This window comes from Drosophila willistoni (assembly GCF_018902025.1).
Source record: "Drosophila willistoni isolate 14030-0811.24 chromosome 2L unlocalized genomic scaffold, UCI_dwil_1.1 Seg72.1, whole genome shotgun sequence".
In the NCBI taxonomy this organism is placed as follows: Eukaryota; Metazoa; Arthropoda; class Insecta; order Diptera; family Drosophilidae; genus Drosophila; species Drosophila willistoni.
Window position 1 is genome coordinate 161,836 of NW_025814049.1, and position 22,537 is coordinate 184,372.

Consider the following 22,537-nt stretch of genomic DNA (forward strand, 5'->3'; position numbering starts at 1 on the left):
ATGCGGCAACAACACCACGCCCACTTTGAAGAGAAAGAGAGCGAGATACTAGCACACACGCAAATGAGCTGAGAGCGCCGCCATTTGCCGCAATGGCAGACAGGGAGAGTAAAAGAGTAGGCAATATGAACCCCCAATACCAGCACACCAACACTAACAACCACCAACACACGCACACACGAGAGTACAGACGCACACATACACACAGATACAAGCAGACACACAGATACGAACTAACGAACTGCTAGCTACGAGAGACCCAGAGCCAGGGAGGGATTACGTCCGAACGTTCTGAGCAAACATTCCCAGTTACGCAGCACTACTGACTGGTTGTGTGCACGCGAGAGCTCCGGTGAACGGGTACGGATACGTTATTTTTCGAACACGAATTCGAGTCTGAGGCTTTTGAGCGAAGTCATCGAAGTTGTTTTTTGGTTGTCGCGTGAAAAGAAACAAGAAAGAAAAAACCGTCGTAACTCACACGTGTGTGCGTGGATTTGGAAAACGTGTAACGCGGAAGCTTTTCCCCATTCGACAGAGCAAAACAATCTTAGTGGCTGTTTTGCCGCGGGCATTAACCACTCTATCACCTTCTGTCTGGAGCACCTTTAACCTAACCCCCGCCGTCGGCGTTTTTGCACGACCTATGACCTGGACGCAGCTGCTTATTTAGTTATCAAAGAAAAAGAAGAAGTCACCTAAAGTACGATCGGTGGGATCTGTCGGCAATAAAGAGCTAAAAAGCCGAGGCGCATCCGCCTCACTAATGCCTTATCAGTAGCTAACATCTTGGGCTGCCGTAGAAACTCGAACCGATCTCCAATGTGTCCTCAAAAAAACACACAGAAAGAACGACCCACTACCACTCAATTTGGATTTCGGAGTGCCATTCTCTCGCGCTGTCTCGTAAATTAATGTCATAAATTAATTTGGAACTCTCTGGCTCTGTCTCTGTCTCTCTCTCTCCGTCGCTGACATTGCAACCGGTGTCGCTTGTCCGTTGCCGTTGCCGCCGCCGCGATCGTAGTCCGTGCGGTCAGGAGCCTATATCTACCTATATCTACCTGACATCGAGTCAAGTGAATTGTGTCTGTGTTTGTGTTGTTGCTGTTGTTCTGTTGTTGTTGTTGTTGATGGTGCTGTGTGTTTTTTCGTGTGATTGTGTGCGTGTGTCTCCATCATCGTCATCGTCCTCGTCATCTGTGTGCTCGTGTGTGTGACCCTAATGTTCCTTAAATTACCTTGAATCTAAAAAAGAAAAGAATACAAAAAATAATAGAAGATATCGAATCTACATTCATATTTAGTGAATTATTAACCAATACAATAATAAATCTCAATACGCACACACACACACACACACACACACCTGCACATGCATATGCATTGGTATACCACAATAAACGTCTTCAAAAGCCCAGCGAAGAATTGTTAAATTCAAGAAGAGAAGATGCCAAACATGCCAATAAAAGTGCACATAAAATCTTAAGCCCATAAATCGACAACGTTCAAAAGAGTGTTTTCGCCCCAACTCGATCGTAAATTAAGCTGTCTCTATCTGGCAGGTCCAAGTGGCAGCAATAACAATCATACGCCAAACGTATACCCAACATAGATATATACAAAAATATATACTTATACATATATATATATATATATGCGACAAGTGTCAGGATTAATCAGGACCAATATACCGCCATAGCCTTCTCCACAATACTCAACACGTCAAACGGATAAAAAGCAACGAACATACAACCCGCGACAGACATCATCCTTGGAAATAGACCTCGTGTCATTCCAAAAGACGCACATGGGCGTCTGCACCGAGGAGCGCCCTGTGATGCATTGGGTAAGTTCCAAACGAATCAAGAGTCAAATTGGGAATTGGGATTGGAGTTGGAGTTCAAATTGGGGGGCAGCGTCCACGATAAGCCCATCAGACATCCCTGTCAATGATTGTGCCTGACAAATTTATGAAACATCTCATTTCAACTCATTGTCAGTTGTGATCGTTGGACACACACACACTTGACTCAGCATTAGGTCCACGATCCACACAGAGTGCTGATTAATTTGTGATTTATCTCGAAAACCCGGGTTACCAATGTTATCAATACCAGACCGAAAAGCTAGCACAAACCAAGCACAGCAATAGCACGGTCCCGGCAGACAACAAAACGGACGGACGGACGGACAGACGGACAGACGGCGACAGCAAAGGCCACTGCCGTACTGATAAGAAACCCCCTTGTGCATTTTGAAATCCACATCGTGTGTAGTATAATTCAAAGGAATTCTCGTACTATGGGGAATTTTGTGCGATTACCAATGCTCTTGCTGGGTGTGTTCTCGATAGAACAGATCAGATTTAGCTGAGATGAGCTTTTGGTTCCCAAACTGCCCACAGCCCAAGGGTATCGTCACAACAATGAGTGTGTCAGAGCAAAGTGTGTTCTGTGCAGTTCAAGCCCATCTTATCTTTCATTTCGAATTTGAGTTGTTTCTACTATCTATCAATACAGCCTCTATCCGGACGTAATCGTCACATTTTATTATCATCAATCTACGATGCTTTCGTATTCTAACTTAAGTGGGATTATTTCTTAACAAATTTGAAAATTTCGAATGAATAATCAGATCTGAAATTGCTCCGCTGTACTAAATACACTTTCTTAATATGTTTGGATTTATTCAATTTAGTATAATAAGACTTCTAATTCGTATGTCTCTCAAGTTGTAGTGGAATAATGGATGCTTAATGGATACCTGGCTTTCCTTTCACTTATGCAATATTTAACAAGATATTAGTTGGGTGAATAAAACAATAAAACATATAGGAAGAAGAATCTGTACATTAGTTGTTTAAAAAATAGTATTTATATCTTTGGGTGGAAATTTCACTATGAAAACCTCATCTTCTTAACACTTTAGTTACACAATCAAAATCATCAATGAAATGAATAATGCCGATCTTTAGATTATCACTTAACATTTAATTTAAACGAAAGGATTTAATTTTTGGTACATTTTTCTTAACCGTTTAGTTTCTTGCACTTTTCGCTCTAAAACTCAAAGTGTGACTGGTATAATTCCCAACTTGTTTTACCTTATTGTTAGACGTGTTAAATTCAAAACTGTACCATTAAAGTTGAGATAACATTTCCAACCAAAAATTATATGTTTGTATGATATCTATCAACATTTACAACACTTACAAATTGTAATAACTGGCAATTAATTTAGAATCAATTATTATCAATTGGAAAATAAACCAGATATCATTATACAATATATCTCACTATATTGCCGGCAAATTAAGACATAGAAATTTCATTTAATTTTAACTTGAGTTTTACAATAATATTGATTTATTTGGCTATAAAACTGGTTATATCCAATCAAATGTATTTATTTTATTGTACAACTCAATCGAATAGAGCGTTTAAAATTACATTTACTGCAAAAGGCAAGACTAAAGAGCAATTTATATAGTCATTAGTATAAATTTGAAATGAACTCATCGTTTAAAAACTTTGTTGGAATATTTGTGTCTAGAGATTTATGATTCAGAATTCAAAAAGTTAGCAGAAAGCAATTATAATAGTTTAAATACTATTAGAAAATGAGTATATCATACTTTTGTTTAAAAAGTCTCTTATTTATAAACTTTAACAAATGCGGCACGTGCAAGACACAAGGTTATCAGTCTTAACAAAAAACGCTTTATATATTGGGCCAGTTATTGTCATTACATCCTTTTAGCTGCGAAATTTGCAAAACCTTTTTCACTCTATCTAATTTGTTCATAAATTAATCAATTACCTACGGCTTTGAAATCATTTCTGTATTGAAGCATAAAATTTCAATTGTTTTGTATATACCTACTTATTGTGCATTATTAATGTGCACAATATTTAATAAATTTCAAGCAGGAGTGAGTTCAGATTTTGCTTAAGTCTTTTGTTCTCTGAATGCTGATTGACTTTGGAAGCAAAGTAAGGGAGGGTTAATTCCCCTATATTCTTTTACTGGATAACTTCTTAAGAATCACACAATATCGTAACAACGAAAAGTATTGTATTAATTGAAAAAGGAAACTAAATTGTAACCCCTATTAAAAGTTTGTTTTTTTGTATCTTATATACATACATACAAATTATATCATTCTGTAGATTATTATTATTATTAAAGTATAGGATATAGTTATAAACTATCAACCTAACTATATTTTACAAGCACTGGCAACTAAGGCCTTCGGCTTAGACGAAAACTACATCCATACACTAGCCTGGGATTCGAACCCGGATCCTCGTTGTTCAGTTGACTAAATGACTGGGCCACTTAGACAACTCATCTACCGAGGACTGCGTCATTCTGTAGATACTTTATCAATCTTGTGTGTGATTAGTTATTAGTTATTTTGTCAAATTTAAAGAAACTTAGGATCTTAGTGAACTAACTATGATATTTATTCGTTATCCACAATCGTTTCCATTAAGCCCCGACGGAACTACGTTTTAGTATTGCTTCATCAGGGCGAAACTCCACCTACGTCGGGAAGGGTTTGAAATCGAGAACAACAGAATTATAAATTTAGTGGGTCTCCACTGAGCCACCGACTAGGTAGATTAACTAAGATATTTGGTGTTACATGTTTGTTTGCTTCCCAGAGAATGATGAGATTTTTGACTCCATAATTTATATAAATTCTTGATCAGCGTGGGAATCTAAGTTTTACTTACAACTATTGGAATAAGTTCTTAAATATATCAAAGTGCTTTCATTTATTACAGATATTATTTGAATTTTTTTAAACCATTACCTACAAAGTCCTTAGGTCTTTTATATTCTATATCATTTCATAAATGTATGTATGTACATACATATATCTCATTTGTCCTTTTATCCATCTTTTGAATCTATGATTCTTATTACAATCCTTCTTTGTTTCTTACTGATTATTACATTTGTGCCATAAGATGGGTATACATTGCTAAATAACAAATCGGCCAATATATTTTTAGCTGTTATAAGGCCCAATTTGTAATAACATAAAATTCAACACAACTTCCATATGGGGAATATTTCCACTCTTCAATTATCGAATCTCAAACAAGCTAAAGTTGTTTTCTATTGAGTTTAATTCATATTTTTCCTCAACTTGCTCTTCTATTTCAATCTACCAGCCAAAAAAGAGTTGTCTTAAAGTTGCATACAAAGTTTTTATCTTAAAACTTAAATAAGTATAATGGAAAATAAATATTCGCAGCGATGCCAACTACGAGATAACTCATAGTATGATTTCCCTTCCAGGAAGCCAACTACGAGATAACTCGTACTACCTAAAACTACCACTTTTTGTATAGCCAAGAGTAAAACCGTATTATAATAGTGTTATTATTCATAAATGGCTTCTGGAAAAAAAACAAATTCTGGGTTTGGCTATATTTTTCTCCTTTAAAAAACATCATTTTTGATTTTTGATAATACCAATGGTCTAGAGTTTTTAGTAATATAATGTGGAAAAATAAAAATGTCATTTTTGGCCAGTTTTCTGGAAATGACCTTAGCAGTCAACGTGTCAAATAATAAACAAATTTTATAAATGTAAATTTCGTTCATTTTCATTTTCGAATGATTTCAAGTTGGCCATCTCAAAAAAACCTTTAAAACTTTTATGAAATCTCTTAATTTTTTAGTGCTTATATGCCATATAAAATATGAGTAAATAGATAATATGGCATATAAGAGATTTCATTAAAGTTTCAAAGGTTTTTTGTATGAGTAAATAAATAATTTAATAACAAAACTTTAAACTACATGCTTTGAGTTTTTAACTTTAAATACTTTTGAATATATTTACAAGCACATGAATTAAATGAGCGAGTTTACCTATTTCTTGTTATTAATTTGAAATACTTTGCATATTGTCGAGATAGTTGGTTCACCTGTGCTTACACTCGCACACCTGCACACACACACGCACACACACCACGTTGGCTAATACGCATATCTGTAGGTGTCTAGGTGTGTTTAGTTCGTTTTTTTTTTGCAATAAGTAACAACATGTTGAGTTGAGGTTAAGTAATGGGAACGCATTTGTAAGAAATGTAGTTATGCCTTGTCAATGGACATTTTTGTAGATAGCAGTTACTATTATGTAGTAGTGATTCAGGCCTAAAAAGCGCAAAAAACCAAAATGGCGAAATCTTGAACCAAGATGGCAGCCAGAAATGCACGACGAATGTTTTGATATTTTCTGCTCTTTTTTTTTGGCATGAGCCTCCTCATATGTTGTTGTTGTTGTTGTTGTTATTCCCCTTAAGGTAACAACGTGTTCCTCAAGCAAATACAAGCAAATATGTACATGACAAAATATTTTGTAAATTTCATAAAATCGGCTAAAGCAATCCACACACACACACACACACACACACACTCAGACATGAACACAAAACAAAGTGAAGTTTTATTTGTTTCTACAGAAAAAAAAGGCGAAAAACCTGTCATCCTTCTAACTCACAAAAAAAAAAAGTATAACTAAAACAAAACAGACCGAGGGAGATGGAGATTGGCGCACAGTTGCAATCTATTTTCAACTAATTAATCAAAAATAAGTAAACTGGAGCATCGATGATTCGTGGCGAGGCGAGACGTGAGCACAACAGAATTGCCTGTATGAGATCTTTTACTTGGCAAATGTGCGACATGATGTCTGTCTGATTTCTGTCCCAAGTCCCCAGTTCCCAGTCCGTGCCCTGTCTCTGTGTTTACTCCGCTCCGACAGCATCAGTAGGTACTCGAGAAATATGGTGTTTTTCAATGAATGCACTGGCATCATCATTCTCCTCATCATCATCATCATCATGAGCATCGTTTGTTCTGGCCTGGGCAATGGGGTAAATGTATGTATGTGTATAGGACCTGTTCTCTTCTTTACTGTGAGTAGGTTTCCCTCATATGTTAGAGTGTCTCAAATGTCGCGCAACGTTTTCTTGGAAAAACGCGAAAACTTTTTGTTTCTTTAATTGAAATCAACTTTGACTTTGCCTGTGCCGCCATAGCCATTGAAAATTAAATGCACCATTTGGTGAACAGCCTCGAAAATGATTCTCAAAAATAAAATATTTCAAAGCTGAGTGAGACAGCAATGAGCCATAAGCGTATCTCACATATCGTGCCACTCCCACTTTGATTATCCTCTTGGGGGTTAAATTATTTTTCTGCCTGTCCAGCATGACTATTAACATATGCATAAATCCGTTTTTATTGCTCGCAAATTACAGCAGCAGAGCGCAAGATTTCTTGGGCCCGGCGCAAGGGAGAAAAGTCCAACACCACCTGTAGCACATCAAGGGAGCAATCAATGTGGCAGTGCTGCAGGTGCAAATAACAATCACCCATTGTTTCGCACATGCTCCTCATCCTCGTGTCCAGATATTTGTGATCACAGTACAAAGCCATTTGGCAATGCATACGGCAGCAGTGAGTCATTTAGAAGGTAAGCCAAAAAACCACTCAACTAATCCAAATGTATAAATCGAACTAATATGTTTTACGTCTGGTCCAGCTATGAAACCGCCGATCGCGCCACATTCGAAGACTCCACGGCCAAATTCTCGATTAGCCGCAGTCGCACGGACTGCACCGAAGTCAGTGATGAGACCACATCGGGAATATCATTCAAAACGGAACCCTACGGACCGCCCAGCAGTCCCGAGTCCACCAACGATAGCAAAATAACCCGAAGTTTAGATGATTGCGCCGGCTGTGGGCGACAAATCCAGGTAAGCGTCTCTTCTCTCTAACTATTTCATAATATTAGATAAATTAGTTAAAGATAGTCTTTAGACTGTCTAGTCAATCTATATGTACTTTACAGAAGAAAAAAATAAAATGTTAGTTTTTAAAGAAAGCAAATTATAGAAATTAAAAATCAAAAAATTCTTAAAGAAAGACAAAGTAAGAACATTACAATTTTTGCGATTAAATTTATAATTTAACGAAATAGTTTTTCATTTGAAACGTTAGTAATAAATTCAGATTGTTTTTAGCTAATTATTATTGGGTAAATTATTTTATTTCAAATGCGATTTTAGAGCAATTGTTGCCATTGTTTTGAATTTTTTGAGCAGAAAAAAGGAACCCTGATTCGAAAAATATCAGACAGCGATGTAATTTTTGCTGAATTCATAAAAATTTTTTATTGAATTTCCAAAACTTGATATTAAAAAGTTTCTAAAACTTTGTTTTTCTCAAGTATCCCAAAAGCGGTCGAAAATAAACGATTTACATTATCCTGTTCCTAGATTTTAAACTATTTTAAAGAAGTCCTAATTTGTAATGTAATGTTTAAAATGTTCATACATTACTAAACTACAGCAACATATTAAATATTTTCGATCTGTCAATAGTCTTCTTGCAATCTAAATCAAGGGAAATAATCGAAGCAAAAAGGTTGCTAAATGAAAGAAAAATTTTTTGTCTTTGGACAACAAAACCCAAAAGTTGGTTAAATTATAAAACATAGATTTAAATTTAAAATAAAGCTCAGAGTGCGTAGAGATTATGAATTATTTTCAATTGAATTATTACAAACTTTTTCTAACGTTATATTTGCGTTCTTCATTATGTATTGTAGTTAGTTCTCTGTTTAAATTAGAAAATATTAATATTTTAGCTTTGCATTTTATTCAATGACAGACATTGCTAACACTCTAAATTTCATTTTCATTTCATTTAGTCATTAAATTTAATCATTGTCCATGTCTGGATAGATTTTGAATATACTTTTTTTTTATTTACAATCTGTCCTTGAACAATAAGTAAATTTGGAGATACATTAAACATAACAGGAATACTCTGCTCCACTGAGTCAACTATTATATATAAACTCTACGTTGTACAGATGTTTAATCTACTTAAGTATTCATACAAAAGTTAAGTTCTATTTGGAAGATCTAATATACATATGTCATCTTTTTAGTCTTCTTGGTGTTATATTATCAAGTAGACTTAGAGCTAATGAACAAAAACAAAAAAAAAAAAAACAATTTCATTTAGTTACACAATATTAATTTACACAACTTAATAGAAGTTCATAAATTTAATATACACATACTTAGTTACAGGAAAATAATATTTTAGTGCAGAGAGAAAAAGTTCAGGAAAGACTCTGAGAAACGTTTCAAAATTTATCACCAATAGTTTTGTCAATATTTTGATAGACAAATCGTTATTAAAGTGTTTTCAATCTGATTGTTCCAATAACCTATGACTATGCATAAATAAGATGAACATTTATCGTTTTTTTCGGCAAATATTATTATTATTTCTTAAATATTCTATCGAGCTTTAAAATGTGCGTTAATTTGATCTCTAGACACAAATGTTCTATATGGATGATTTCAAGATTTACTCACAGACTTTCACTTGGTTGTGTTTAGTGTTTGTTTGAGTTAAGCAACATTTAAAAAATTTCCCTTGAGTGAATTTGGTTTTCTTCTTAAAAAACGTTTTTGCCACAGGGCATCAAAATGGAGTTCTGTGTTTAAACCGGTTTAAAACCACAGTGAAAAAAGGAAGCTTAAGCCATTCTGATTAAGCCATTTCGTTGAATTGGTATGGTTGATACTATTCTTAAGTTAAGGTCAGTTGAGTTAGTATTGAAATAATAATAAGGAAGCTTGTCTCTCCCTTTCTCTCTTTGTAGTAGTAATTATGGAAATAATGCAAAGGTAATCTTCTTAAGCTTAAGCAAAGTTTATTAATTATTCGAAAGAAGTCGTTGAACTTTATTGAATTATAATCGCGGATGCACGTCATAGTTTAGTGTCTTTGTAGTTGTTATTATTAAATTAAAATTTCGAGTGTAAGATATCACCTGTTGTTGTAGTTATAAACTCTTTGTCGGAACCATTATGATCCGCTATACGAATTCATATGTAATCTGTCATTTATGGAATGCACCCCGCCTTACCGCTCTCCCTCTCTCTTTCTTTCTTTGCAGGATCGTTTCTACCTCTCCGCTGTGGAAAAACGCTGGCATGCCAGCTGCTTGCAGTGCTATGCATGTCGGCAACCGCTGGAACGGGAATCCTCATGTTACTCACGTGATGGCAACATTTATTGCAAAAACGATTATTATAGGTAAGTCGCAGGTCGGAGTGCCAAGAGACGACTTCTGGGAAGTAACTTTTACACTCACTCTCAATGTGAGTGTGTGTATGTGAGTGTGTGTGTGTGTTGTAGGGATTGTAGGGCGCAATGGGGCCTAAGTCTGATGAATCAGATAAAACCTCAAACCTCCATGGCAAGACATTGACTAGAAAATGATTTCCAAACACGCAAATGAAATATTTATGCATGCAGCTTTTCCGAAAGCCCGAAAGCCGCCAAAAGCCAACGTCATTGTTTTGCACCACTGTGCGAAGGCTAAGCGTATGACGGTGACGAGGCGAAGCAGACCGCAACGGAGATACCACCAACACCACCAAAACCAAAAACACCAATTCCAATGCCATGCCCATAGACACTACCAACACTACTCCTCCGCGTGGCTGAATGGGTCTGCGTGTGTTCTGCTGCTTGCATTCCGCTGCATTCTCAAGAACGCTCACTCACCTCGGCGCACGCTACCCCTTTACGACGGAGTCGAAGACGGCCAAGACGGCTGAGATGTGGCCTGAATGTGAGGCCTGAAACCCTGGTTGACACTCTTTGCTTGGGTGGGTGCCTTCCGCCCCCTTCCTCTCCTCGTCTTTGCTTTCATTCCTACTTTGTATGAGTGTGGAAATAGGAAGCTGCAGCAATGCAATTTCACGCGCTGCAACAAAACACGCAAGAATAGCGCATCGACAAAATGGAAACAGAAACAGGTTATAATTATACCAAAAAATATCCAGATCCGCTGGCATTTCCTTCAATTGTATGATGATCCCCTTCCCATTTACCTCTCAGCGATTTGTTGGTAAACTCTGCTGGAGAAGGGAGAGGAGGAGGAGGAGGCAGCAGCAACACCTGCCTTGAAACTGCGTAAATCAGAAAAGTTTATCATTGATGCGGTGCACCGAATAACTACAAATATTCTCTCTCTCTCACAACTTTTGCCTTCTGCTCGGCGTACCATAAATTCAATGCAAGTCACGCTCGTCACTCGTATTTCCTCTCAAATGATTCTTGTGACATTTATTACCGCTCCATATTTCAAAATATATGTATGCATCATCGTAGTCGGATTCCCAGTTGCCATAGCCCGTTGCCGTCGGAGATGGAGTCAGCAACAGCATCGGAATCGGAGTCTGCGGCTGCGGCTGTGGCTGCAACTGCAACTGGGGTCGTATGAGTATCTGTGTCTTGTTTGTGGCGCAACCGCTTCGCTCCGCTTCCACTCTCACTCACTCACACTCAGACACACACACACAGACGGGTCGGATCTGGTCTGGATCTGTCAGCTTCTTTTTTTTTTTGGGGGGGATGCGCTTGGCGACCGCCATGTCATGTCATACACAATCCATTCCGCCGTAATGTTTCATTTCGTTTCGTTTCATTCCGGCGGCTTTGGCATTATCAATCAAATCGAAACCCGTGGCCATGTAGCGACCTCTTATTCCCCTCTCTCTCCCTATCTCTGTCTCTTATCATCCACATTTTCTCTTGATTTATATTGCACATGTCAAATATATGACAACGCCGAGTCGGGAGCAACAGCAAAATTTATGCCCTATGCACCGTTAACTGTATGTAAATCTTGTGGGTGTTTTCGGGTCGTCGAGTTGGAATGAGAATTGGAATGGGAATGGGAATAGGGATGATGATGGGGACCAGGCACAGGGATTCCAATGAACCAACATCAACGCATCCAATGAAATAAATTCATGTTTTGTCAAATTGAAAAGCAAAAAAACAAACAACAACAGGGAACGGCGCGGCGTCGGTGGGCATAAAAATTCATATAAAATATCGCATACAAGTTAAACATATGTTTTTCCCATGCTTTATATGGAAATAAAAAATAACAAAATAAATAAAAATAAAAATCATATATTTAATATACGCTCGAATTGTGTGGCATGCAAAGCCCATCAATTGCCAAGTAACAAGTCACACAAACAAAAAAAAAAACAAAAACAAAACAAACAAACTTTTGAAATACTTAACGAAAGTGACTTTTAATTAGACTTTAGGTGATTTGCCCCTATTCAAGTGGTATTAAAATTTCATTGATGTGTGTTGTTGGCATTAGTTTTTCTAGTGGTTACATTATTTGTAAGTTTTTTATTTTTGCAAAAAACATTAAATACATCATAAAAATTTTTATTTAAATTGAAAATCAAAGCAAAAATTAAAGATACTTGTAATGTTTAGTTCAATTACATTCAGTTAATCACATTTGTAACATTCTATTACTCATAAATGCTTTATAAACAGATGAAAGTGAAATTCAGAAATAGGTGGAGGTGCATATATAACTTCTTCTTTACAAATTTTTAAATATATTAAAAAAGGACAAAGGAAAACTGTCTTCTGTGTTTGAACTAATATATACGACAGATATTTGACTAATACAGTTTTAACCAATTTTGGCAAAAATCTTTATTTACCAACTAATGATTAACCTAATTACTAGTATAAAATTTAGAAACAAGAATTCTTTAGTAAAGAAATCTCTTAAATTTAGATTTTTGGTACTTTACTCTTTAAAATACCACAATTTTCATATATTTTAATTTAATTCAACTCAATTTATTTCATCAGTTTGTTAAAATAGAGTACTTATACATACATACATATATAAATTATATATAAAAATTCAATAATGTTTAGTTCTTAAACATTTTCTGGTGAATAATTTGTTACATGCCAAATATATGAACAATTTCAGTTAATATTATAACAATTTATATTGTTATAATAAAACAGAATGCGTGTGGTTGGTTGTGCAGTTTATTCGCGACTAACTTCTATTTGTCTCTCATCGAGTAATTGTTCTCTTTAACGCATCTCGAGAGAGAGTATACAAAGTTACATATATATATTCGTATGTGTGTGATCATGCATGCATTGAGTTGAGAGAGACTTATTTCAACAATTTAGGAATAAAGTTTAGAAAAATCACGACTTACTTATGATAAAACTTTTATTTACATTTACATATTGTTTTTATTGGTTACTATTCACATTTACATATTCTTATCAGTCTCTTCCATCGGTATAATATCATGATTTTGTCCTGATTTTACAGCTTAAATATCAAATTTATTAAAACTTGCAACCTTTTTGGTATATATACCTTTTTAATTTTTAATTTAATAAACCAAATTTTTGAAACGTTTCGGATTAAAATCAGAAGAAAAGACAAATAAGCCAAATCTACTATAAGAATAGAAAGTAATTGAGAGTCTCTACCAAAAAATTATTCTTTAATTTAAAGATAAAATGTGAAACCTTAGTTTTGGTCATTTCTAAAAAGAAATCCTAAATGATTTTCAGGATTAGTTAAAAGCATATCTTTAGCCTGTATTAGGTGTTGGAGGAGACATCATCGTTAACTTAGATTTGTATAAATTAAAATTTATTATATTATTTGTTTAAGATTATTGGAATTTCTACCACTGTATTTACATTAACATGTTCCAAAAGCTTCTGTTACATCGCTCATGAAGAGCTTCTAACTCATGGAAACGAAATATAAAAATGACTTCTTGTACCATCTGCAACTGGGCAGATCAAACATTAGGTTGGAATTATATCTAGATTAGTTAAGTAGAATATCTTTGACCTAGCAAAACCACAATCTAAAAATACAAATATATTAGTATTTGGACTAATAGCTTTCCTATATTCTTTAAAAATATGTAATTTCGTAATTTCCAAAAAAAAAGAATTGTAAAAACATTTTAAACTTTTAATTCCTTTTACATACCCGAAATTTATTCATTAAGAATGATGTGAAAGTCGAACAAATAATTTTGGTGTTATGAATAAACTAAAGATTGTTTATGTTATGAATTCGTTTAAAATATTACATTTTAATTGTCTTAGGTTAAATTTTTATTCGAAAATATTTATTTGTAAGTGCCATGGCAACAAATTTATGCAGGTGCAAATGAAGCTACTCACTCATTTATGGCACTAAAACTATTAAATTACATTCAGAATTGAGCAATTTGTTGAAATATAAATAGTTTAATTAAATTAATATTTTGACATCAATCCAAATTTACTATAAGTTTCAAGAAGATTTATTTGCAAAAAACAAATCTTAGTGATTATGAATTTGAGGAGAAAGGAGAAACCACAGAAATCGAAATGACCTTCATTGGTGGAAACCATTGGTAATTGGTTCACAGTGGAACGCTTAGTGCTTAAGATGGCAATTTGCCGGTGAACAAAATATCCGATAAGCTCTAAAACATATGTTCACCTGGGCTACCAGTTGACCAGAAATACATACATGCATATTTCACATAGATACATACATATATGTATGTATATTCACTTTTTGTCTCTCACTAATCTCGTCATCAAAACACATGTTTGGCATCGCCACACCGCCTCCGTTGTCCATTGCCAGTTCCAGTTTCAGTTCTCTGGACGGTGGTGCTGCTGCTGCTGCCATCGAGACCAGACCAAGAGACCCGTTCATAATTTCGTTGTTTAGGTTTTAAGCTCTCAAAGCAAATAATTGGATTGTTGTGGATTATACGACACCGTTGCAGTTGCATGGTAAGCTTACCGCTCTGTTGGCATACGATCGTCGCTATGTTCCCCCAATCCATTCCCTTGGCTTGTCTCCCCCCCTTACTCAATGAAATTTTTACAATCATGCAGCACCACCGTGTGTACCTGTTTTGCTATGCAATTCTTGTTTTTATTTGCCACTCGACAGATGGACAGAGCGACGAAGGAGAAGAAATAAAAATTGTATACTGTCACCTCATTTCTGCATATTTCGTGGCCACATCTCGTGGACAGTGTCATAAAAGTCCAAGCAGCAAGTGCTTATCTATCACGATGATGTTATACTGATGGCAATAACGGATAAGGCCAGTTGGATTTATCAGGCGAACGAAGACAGGCTGAGTAGACATATAGGCAGGTGGCCTCTACAGTGAGGCTTCTTCTTCTTGTACCCCCAATAAACTGTAAATTGATGCAAGCCCAGTGTCATAAGTTTTATCTCTATATTGGGAGACTAGGGATTGGCTTTTCATTCATTGCGAGAAACGAGAACTCATCCGCTGATTGGCTTCGTTATCACGGAAAATGTGTGTGTGTGTGCCAAAAAAAAACTCCACTCGGATGAGTTTTTTTCTTTCTTTTTTGGGGTGAAGACTTAAAAAAATGTCTTAATCAACAACAACAACGTCGTTCTCTACCTCGATGACGATGATGATGGGGGGACACGACCAGTGACCAGAAGTAGGCAAGTGGAATAAAAATAAAGAAAAAAATAAAAAAAAAAAGTTTGGCATAAAATGTTTACAGTTTTGAAAGTCAGCCAAGCGCGTCCATTTAATTGTGGCCAACGAGCAGGAGACTCGAGCACCGAATTTACGACCACTCTGAAATCGCGCGTTATGCAATAAAATAATTTCTTGTAGACCCAGAGATAGAGATAGCCGAGATGGAAAGCAACCCAAAATTTCTGGAATCTAAAAAAAAAAAACGTTAAAGAATTCATTAAGTAAACAGTGCAAATGGAATGAGTATTAACTTGAGGGGGTCCAAAACCTCTGAAAAATAAAAAAAATATAAATAAAAAGAAGGCCCAGCGCGTTTGAAATTGAAAAACAACCAGGCAACTGGAAACAACCACAACCCAGGTCAGGCAGTTTAACGATTCAATCTCATGAAGGTTTTCTTTTTTTTTTTTATGTTCTAGCCAGGGGCCGACTTGGCCGCCCCCAAAAAGCCAAAAAGAAAAAACGGTAGGCATCTATCTACCTCAAAAACCCTCTTACAGTATCAACTTTAGGTCGTCTTCTTTGTGTTGGCGTCGTCAGAAGATTGAGCAAAAGTTCAGGTTGTTGGAAACATGCACACAAAACCACAACAACAACAAAAAGTCTGAGAAAAAAGCGCAGTATTTATATTTTATGAGCACTTGTCAGCAGTGCCGTGTCCCATGTAGCGCCGCAATATCACTTCCTACAATGGGGCCCATCGCTTAAATATGTAAACAGAAATATCTAAAACTGAAAATTAAAATCACAGTAGATTCAATAAATGGGTATCCTTGGGTTTCATTTCTTGTAGTTACATTAACTCCATTGTGATGGAAAGGTTTCACGTCTTTTGTCCTCCTTTACCTCCTCCCTCTCCTGCTCTTAAGCCCTGATCATGAGGCACCGCAGGCCATTCGCTTGGTTAAACTTTTCTGGACACTTGCAGCTGGCAGAGATGGGAAGAACAAATATAAAAAAAGAGAAGAAGAAACAAAAAACTATTCACAGCGCGCAACGCGATAATTAAAATGTTTAATGGGCATCTTAAAAAATCATTTTACGCCGAAATGATATGATAGAGACAGTGAACAGGGCGGAAGGGAAGGGAAGGGGCAGAGATGATAGGGCGAAAGGTATGAAACGAGCCGAAATACTTAGGATGAGGATGGGATGGGGAAGCATCCCATCAAGCTTCAACTAACAATGGGGGCGCTAATCTAATCAGCTCGACTATAAAATTATAAACACAATTTCACTAAGCATAGGGTTGCGGTCTTCTTTAGTTTTCTTGGAAGCCGGAAAACTCCCATTAAAGAACGTTTAAATATGTAAATCAAATTGTTTAACTATTGAGACCGTTCATGCTAATGGTCAACACAACACAAAAGGGCTTAAGAGATCGTTTGTTTATGCCACCGCAAATCTCAACGAAAAGACAACAAACCCGAACTAATTTTCCAGGGCATTTAACACGTAAAAAAAAAAAAACAGAAATATATAGAAATCTCTTTCGAAGAGGATTTATCAATAGCTTGTGAGAGTCATAACAAAACCAAAACATTGCACACATTAGCAGTAAAAAAAAAATGCAAATAATTATTGTATAAGTTTAGGCATAGAGAGAGAGGAAGAACCTAGAATCGAATTATCACCATGGGATGTCCAAGAGCCCTTCCCTTCGATTTGAGGAGAAACTCTCACGGCAGCGGCATTAAAAAACGAATACGAAATATTTGCAAAATGCATTGAACGGGGTTTATTTTTCTGGGGTGATGTTTCTGGGATGGATGGGGGTTTTTAGGTAGTTCCAGCTCTGCTGCTGGGAAATTCAGTGTTACAGCCCCCGATTATGTTGTTTTTGTTGCTCTTGTTGTTTGTCCTCCTCCCGGTGTTGTTGTATGTAATCGGAAGAGCCAGAGAACCAGCGGGTGGCACTTGAAACTTTAGCCTGAGAGCAAAGCAGCGCAACACAGCGCCGTCGCCGTCGCCATCGCCGCTCAATCCCAATCCCAATCCCTCAACGCGTTACAAATGCTCTCACGTTACAAAACGTGGCCGACGTACCTGACGGTTGCGCCACACGTCGGTTTTACACTTCACTGTGCAGGAGTGGTGCACTTCTCCTTAGCCGAGCCGTATTCATATGCATATACATCATATATATAGAGTGGTATTCCGCCTTCCAAACAACCAGAGTGTTTCTCTCTGTCTCTGTCTTTGGCTGGCTCAGTCTATTCAGGTTTTTTAGCTGCCCATCGAGATCAGGCCATCGAGTGGCCGCGAGTGGCCCATTGCAGAGTGGAACGCTGTGCGCCACTTAACCACGATTTCGATGGTGGTGCTGCTGTTATCGTTATCATTTCAGACGCAGACGCTTGCAACTTATCTATTTGCGTAATCAGAGGCAACAAAAAACTTGACTTTTCTACTACAGCAACATTAAATATGAGACAGATTCCTATAGACACACAAGGGGACACGACAATGCATATCAGACAAAAGGCATCTGCATGGTGACACACACACTAGTCCTCTAGTCCTTCCGTCCTTCAGTCATCCCCCCTCATCACAGATGTGTGGCAATCTGAGTGGGTTACGCCTACCTTACTGAACGTTTTCGGGGTACAACGAAACAAGTGCAGGATACTGAACGATCCGATGCGGTTAACCGAGGTAGTTGATGTACTGGACTCGGGGTTGGGTCCCGGGATTGATGTGGATGTGGATGTGGATGCGGATATGTGGTGGGAAATAGTAGTCGTAACTGCGGCCAGCTCAGCAACGCCAGAAGCCAAAACAGCACACATATCCACCATATCCATGTAGATATATCTACATACATCACAAAGCTGACGTTGCGGTTGAGTTTGGGAGGCTGGGAGCTGATTGGGAGCGGGATGGGTCGGTCGGTCGCTCAGTCCAGTGTTAGTGTGTGAGAGTATCAGATTTCGAGCGTCGAAAACATAATCATATATTAGGCGTTGTCACTTTGACATTTTGCCTGCTCTTTTACATGGCAATAATCATAATTCATTTTTCTCTTGCTCTCTCGCGCGGGTCTCTGTTTTACTTTTTTTCTTTTCTCGGGAGGGGGCGCAAGAGGCGTGTCAGCAGCGACGGCTGGGGCCCCATGAAATAAAGTCTGCAGAGGCTGTGGCCTGAAACAGTTTTATGAGTTGGTAGCAGGCCCAGCGTCGCATGTTGACGCTGCCTGCTGCATCCATGTTTAATATTATTTATGGGGCTTACGTCTTGCTCAGCGCAAGGTACACACATACCCCAAAAAAAAAAAAGAAGGGGGGAGGGGGCAACGGAGGGCAGATGTATGTAGACTGGAGACGATCCAAGTGAAAGATCGGGTGAGAGTCCATCGTCGCCGTTGCCGTCGGAGCCTTCCTTGTTGTGGTGTAGCTACAAGATGTGAGACAAGGCAATGTGACAAAAATCTCAGCGCCTCATCCCAAATAATTTTCAACCAAAATGAACACACACACACACAGAGAGAGAGAGAGAAAGAGAGAGAGTGAGTGAGGTATGTGGGGATCTTAAAGTGCGCTCTATATATGAATATGATAAATTTATATGGAATGGTTTTTGGTGTCTACTTGTTGGTGGAGCTGGAGCAAGGAGCTGCCTAGGCCCCCTTTTCGGACGACAAAATGTGAGAATGAGTCTGTTGAGCGAAGTTGAAGTTGAAGTGAAATGCGCCAATTATTTTGATTAATGTCAAAGAAATCGCGTGTCTCGTGCATTTGATGTTTCATTTCCTTTTTTTTTGCTTTGCTTTTGGCTACATAGTCTTCAGCATAGTCCATAGTCAATGGCAAATGGCAATGGCAGGCTCATCATTTTTGGCACGAAACCAGCAAAGAGCAAGCAGCAACTCCCCAATGATTATGGACCCCGATGTTGGTAATCTTTGATCTGTCATTTGCGAAAGTGAAAACAGTAGCCAAAGACGATGATGATGATGATGTTGATGTTGGGTGATGACTGGGATGACGATGAGTAGGCGTTTGCGGGCCACTCATTGTCAGATCGAAGAATCCAAATCTCTATCTGTCTGGGATGCCCCATGATTACTATAACTGAGTTGGCGCGGGTTGTTTCCTGCCAAACATGTTATTACTTAAGAAATCATAATTTTGTGGGATGTATTTTGGGTTTTCGACATATTTCTCATCATCATCCTATATAATTGTGCTAGGCCCAGCGAGTGCGTGGGGGCTGAGGTGGGGAAGAGAGAGAGAGCTGAGGTTGATTGGAAGTGGAATTTAACCACTTTTGAGGTTGTGTTAATGACATTCTCCTTCTTCTTATTATTATTATTGCAGTTTTTTCGGTACTCGCCGATGCTCGCGCTGCCTGGCCTCCATTAGCTCCAATGAGCTAGTGATGCGTGCCCGCAATTTGGTCTTTCATGTCAACTGCTTCTGCTGCACGGTCTGCCATACCCCGCTCACTAAAGGCGATCAGTATGGCATTATCGATGCCCTCATCTACTGCAGGTGAATATCTTGAAGTTCTTCAAATTATTAAACATTATTGAACCTTTTCGTTACTATTAGAACCCACTATAGCATCGCAAGGGAAGGAGACGCCGCCTCATCTAGTATGAGTGCCACATATCCATATAGCACGCAATTCGGTTCACCGCACAACGACTCGTCGAGTCCACAGTCGGATCCCAGTCGAAGTATTGTTCCTACGGGCATCTTTGTGCCCACATCGCATGTCATCACCGGACTGCCACAGCCGGCGCGTCAAAAGGGTAGACCGCGCAAGCGTAAACCCAAGGATATTGAGGCGTTCACCACGAATATAGGTGGGTACACACTACTACATACCATAAAAGCAGCAAGCCATAAAAGCAGCAAGAGGAGCATCAAGCATGCTGTTCTTGTGGTCTTGGTCTTGGTCGTGGTCGTGGTTGTGGCCATGGTCTTTATAGCCACTACGATCTGGACATGGGGCATGATGGGTGATGGCGCCAATCATCAGCAGCAGCAGTCGCAGCCATAAAACTGGGGACTGCTTGGGGAATGAGACGCTGTAAAATGAATATATACGAATTGTTGTTGTTGTTGTTGTTTTGCAGATCTCAACACCGAATATGTGGACTTTGGACGCGGTTCCCACATGAGCGCTTCATCGCGTACCAAACGTATGCGTACATCGTTCAAGCATCATCAGCTGCGCACCATGAAGTCCTACTTTGCCATCAATCACAATCCCGACGCCAAGGATCTGAAACAGTTGTCGCAGAAAACTGGTTTACCAAAGAGAGTCCTACAGGTAAGTGGCCTTCATCATAGATTAGGTTGATGACAGTCACTGTATTAACTATTTCATCTTCTTCACCAGGTTTGGTTTCAGAATGCACGGGCAAAATGGCGCAGAATGATGATGAAACAGGATGGAGGACTGATGGAAAAGGGCGATGGCACTTTGGACCTGGATAGCATCTCTGTGCATAGCCCCACATCATTCATAATGGGCGGTCCGAACAGTACTCCGCCACATAATATGGACTAACAGCTGCTGAGGGAGAATCACGAGACATCCGCCTATGGACTGCAGCTCACCAATTCCGGTGACAATTGCCTGTCCTGTCCCGAACGAAGCTCGCTGGCGGTTCGGCCACAATAGCTAAACAACAAGAGAAATACAAAAGGATAACGAATCAGACTAATCCATGTCACTCACATAGTGTGTCATTCGCATGGATGGATAATACCCAAATATATATGAATATTATGTCTAAAGAATGATGTTGTTAGACAAGCTGCTAGCTGTTGAAATGCGCATATATATATATATATATCTTTATATATATCTGATATGTATTTTTGTAGCTGCTTCTAGCCCAAAATGCCAGCACTTTGCCCCGACAACTATAATTACTGGGTTTCAGAGAGAGAGCTCCAGAACTCCGCTCGTTGGCTTTCGTTAGCATCAAAACTCCAAGCTCCTCCAACTCCAACTCCATCCCATCCATCCACCCTCCGATACCTCCCTTCACCTCCAAGTTGTTTCTATAATTCTATCGTTCATTTGTAAATATGTACTGGAACCTTATAGCATATGTATTTGCCTAGACACACGGATATTGTTAATATTATTATACATAGCATAAACATTAGACTATATACATATGTACGTACATATATATGTATATCTATATATGTATACATATAAATTTAATATTTATTGCCCAGATTTTATAGTTAGAGATGAATTTAGTTTAACGAGAAACGATCTATATAAAAAAAGAAAAACAAAAATAGTGCATATATCGTAGTATTACTATTTGCTTCGCAAAACGCTGAAAATAACACACAAACAAAACCCAATCCAGAGATCAAGTTATGAGCAATGAAGATAACGCAATTGAAGCAAAGTATATAAACAGAGAGATTTGTACTTACAAATAGTTTAAACCATAAGTCGTACCATAGAAGCCAAATAAAAATTATTAAAACAAATCTTGAAATTCTTGATTTATTTTTAGGGTTTTTAGCCAAAGCGATCTACTAATAGTAAGATTCTCTTTCCCTTTTAATGAGCTGTTTGAAACACTTTCATTTAAAAACGATCAAGCCGAATATGTCGTTTTTTAAAACTTACCCACAATTTGTATATCTTCAAAATATAAAACCCATATTATTATTTTCCAAATGGTTGGGAAATCAGAATGAAAACTGTTTGGAAAAAATGTATGTACAAATGTAATGTATATAGAATTTAAACAGCATTTTTTATATATGAGGAAAATATTTTACTTTGATAAATTTCAGGGACGGTAAATTATGATTATTTGGTTTTTTTAAATTAAAAAAATCATCCACTTCCAATTACGTAAGGAGAGCCAAAAATAGACCAATGTACTCATCTATGGAAATCTTTAAAAAATTTTCCTAAAATATTTTCTTTTTTAAATTTCATTATGCTCAATCATGTGCAAAATATGTAGTTCAAAGGATATATATCGGGTTTACCTAAACTCTCTATGGAAAAGCCAGAAAATCATGTTGAGTTTTATTTTTGACCGAAAAAATTTTATTTTTTATTATTTTATTTTTCTTTTT

The 22,537-nt window shown here is 37.5% G+C and overlaps 1 protein-coding gene across 2 annotated transcripts; it reads left to right on the plus strand.

Moving 5' to 3' along the window:
• The first annotated feature begins 309 nt into the window (after positions 1–309).
• Positions 310–21,280, plus strand: LOC6637945 (protein apterous). 2 transcript variants are annotated; one of them, XM_047010335.1, is made up of 8 exons: positions 310–1,849; positions 7,287–7,501; positions 7,571–7,787; positions 10,010–10,149; positions 19,784–19,957; positions 20,018–20,274; positions 20,548–20,744; positions 20,814–21,280. In XM_047010335.1, the coding sequence occupies exons 1-8, from the start codon at positions 1,811–1,813 to the stop codon at positions 20,982–20,984; spliced, it is 1,410 nt and encodes a 469-aa protein (XP_046866291.1). In that variant the 5' UTR covers positions 310–1,810; the 3' UTR covers positions 20,985–21,280. The 2 variants fall into 2 exon arrangements, with proteins under 2 accessions (XP_046866291.1, XP_046866292.1); XM_047010336.1 differs by lacking the exons at positions 310–1,849; positions 7,287–7,501; positions 7,571–7,787; positions 10,010–10,149 and adding an exon at positions 19,609–19,705.
• Positions 21,281–22,537: the final 1,257 nt, after the last annotated feature.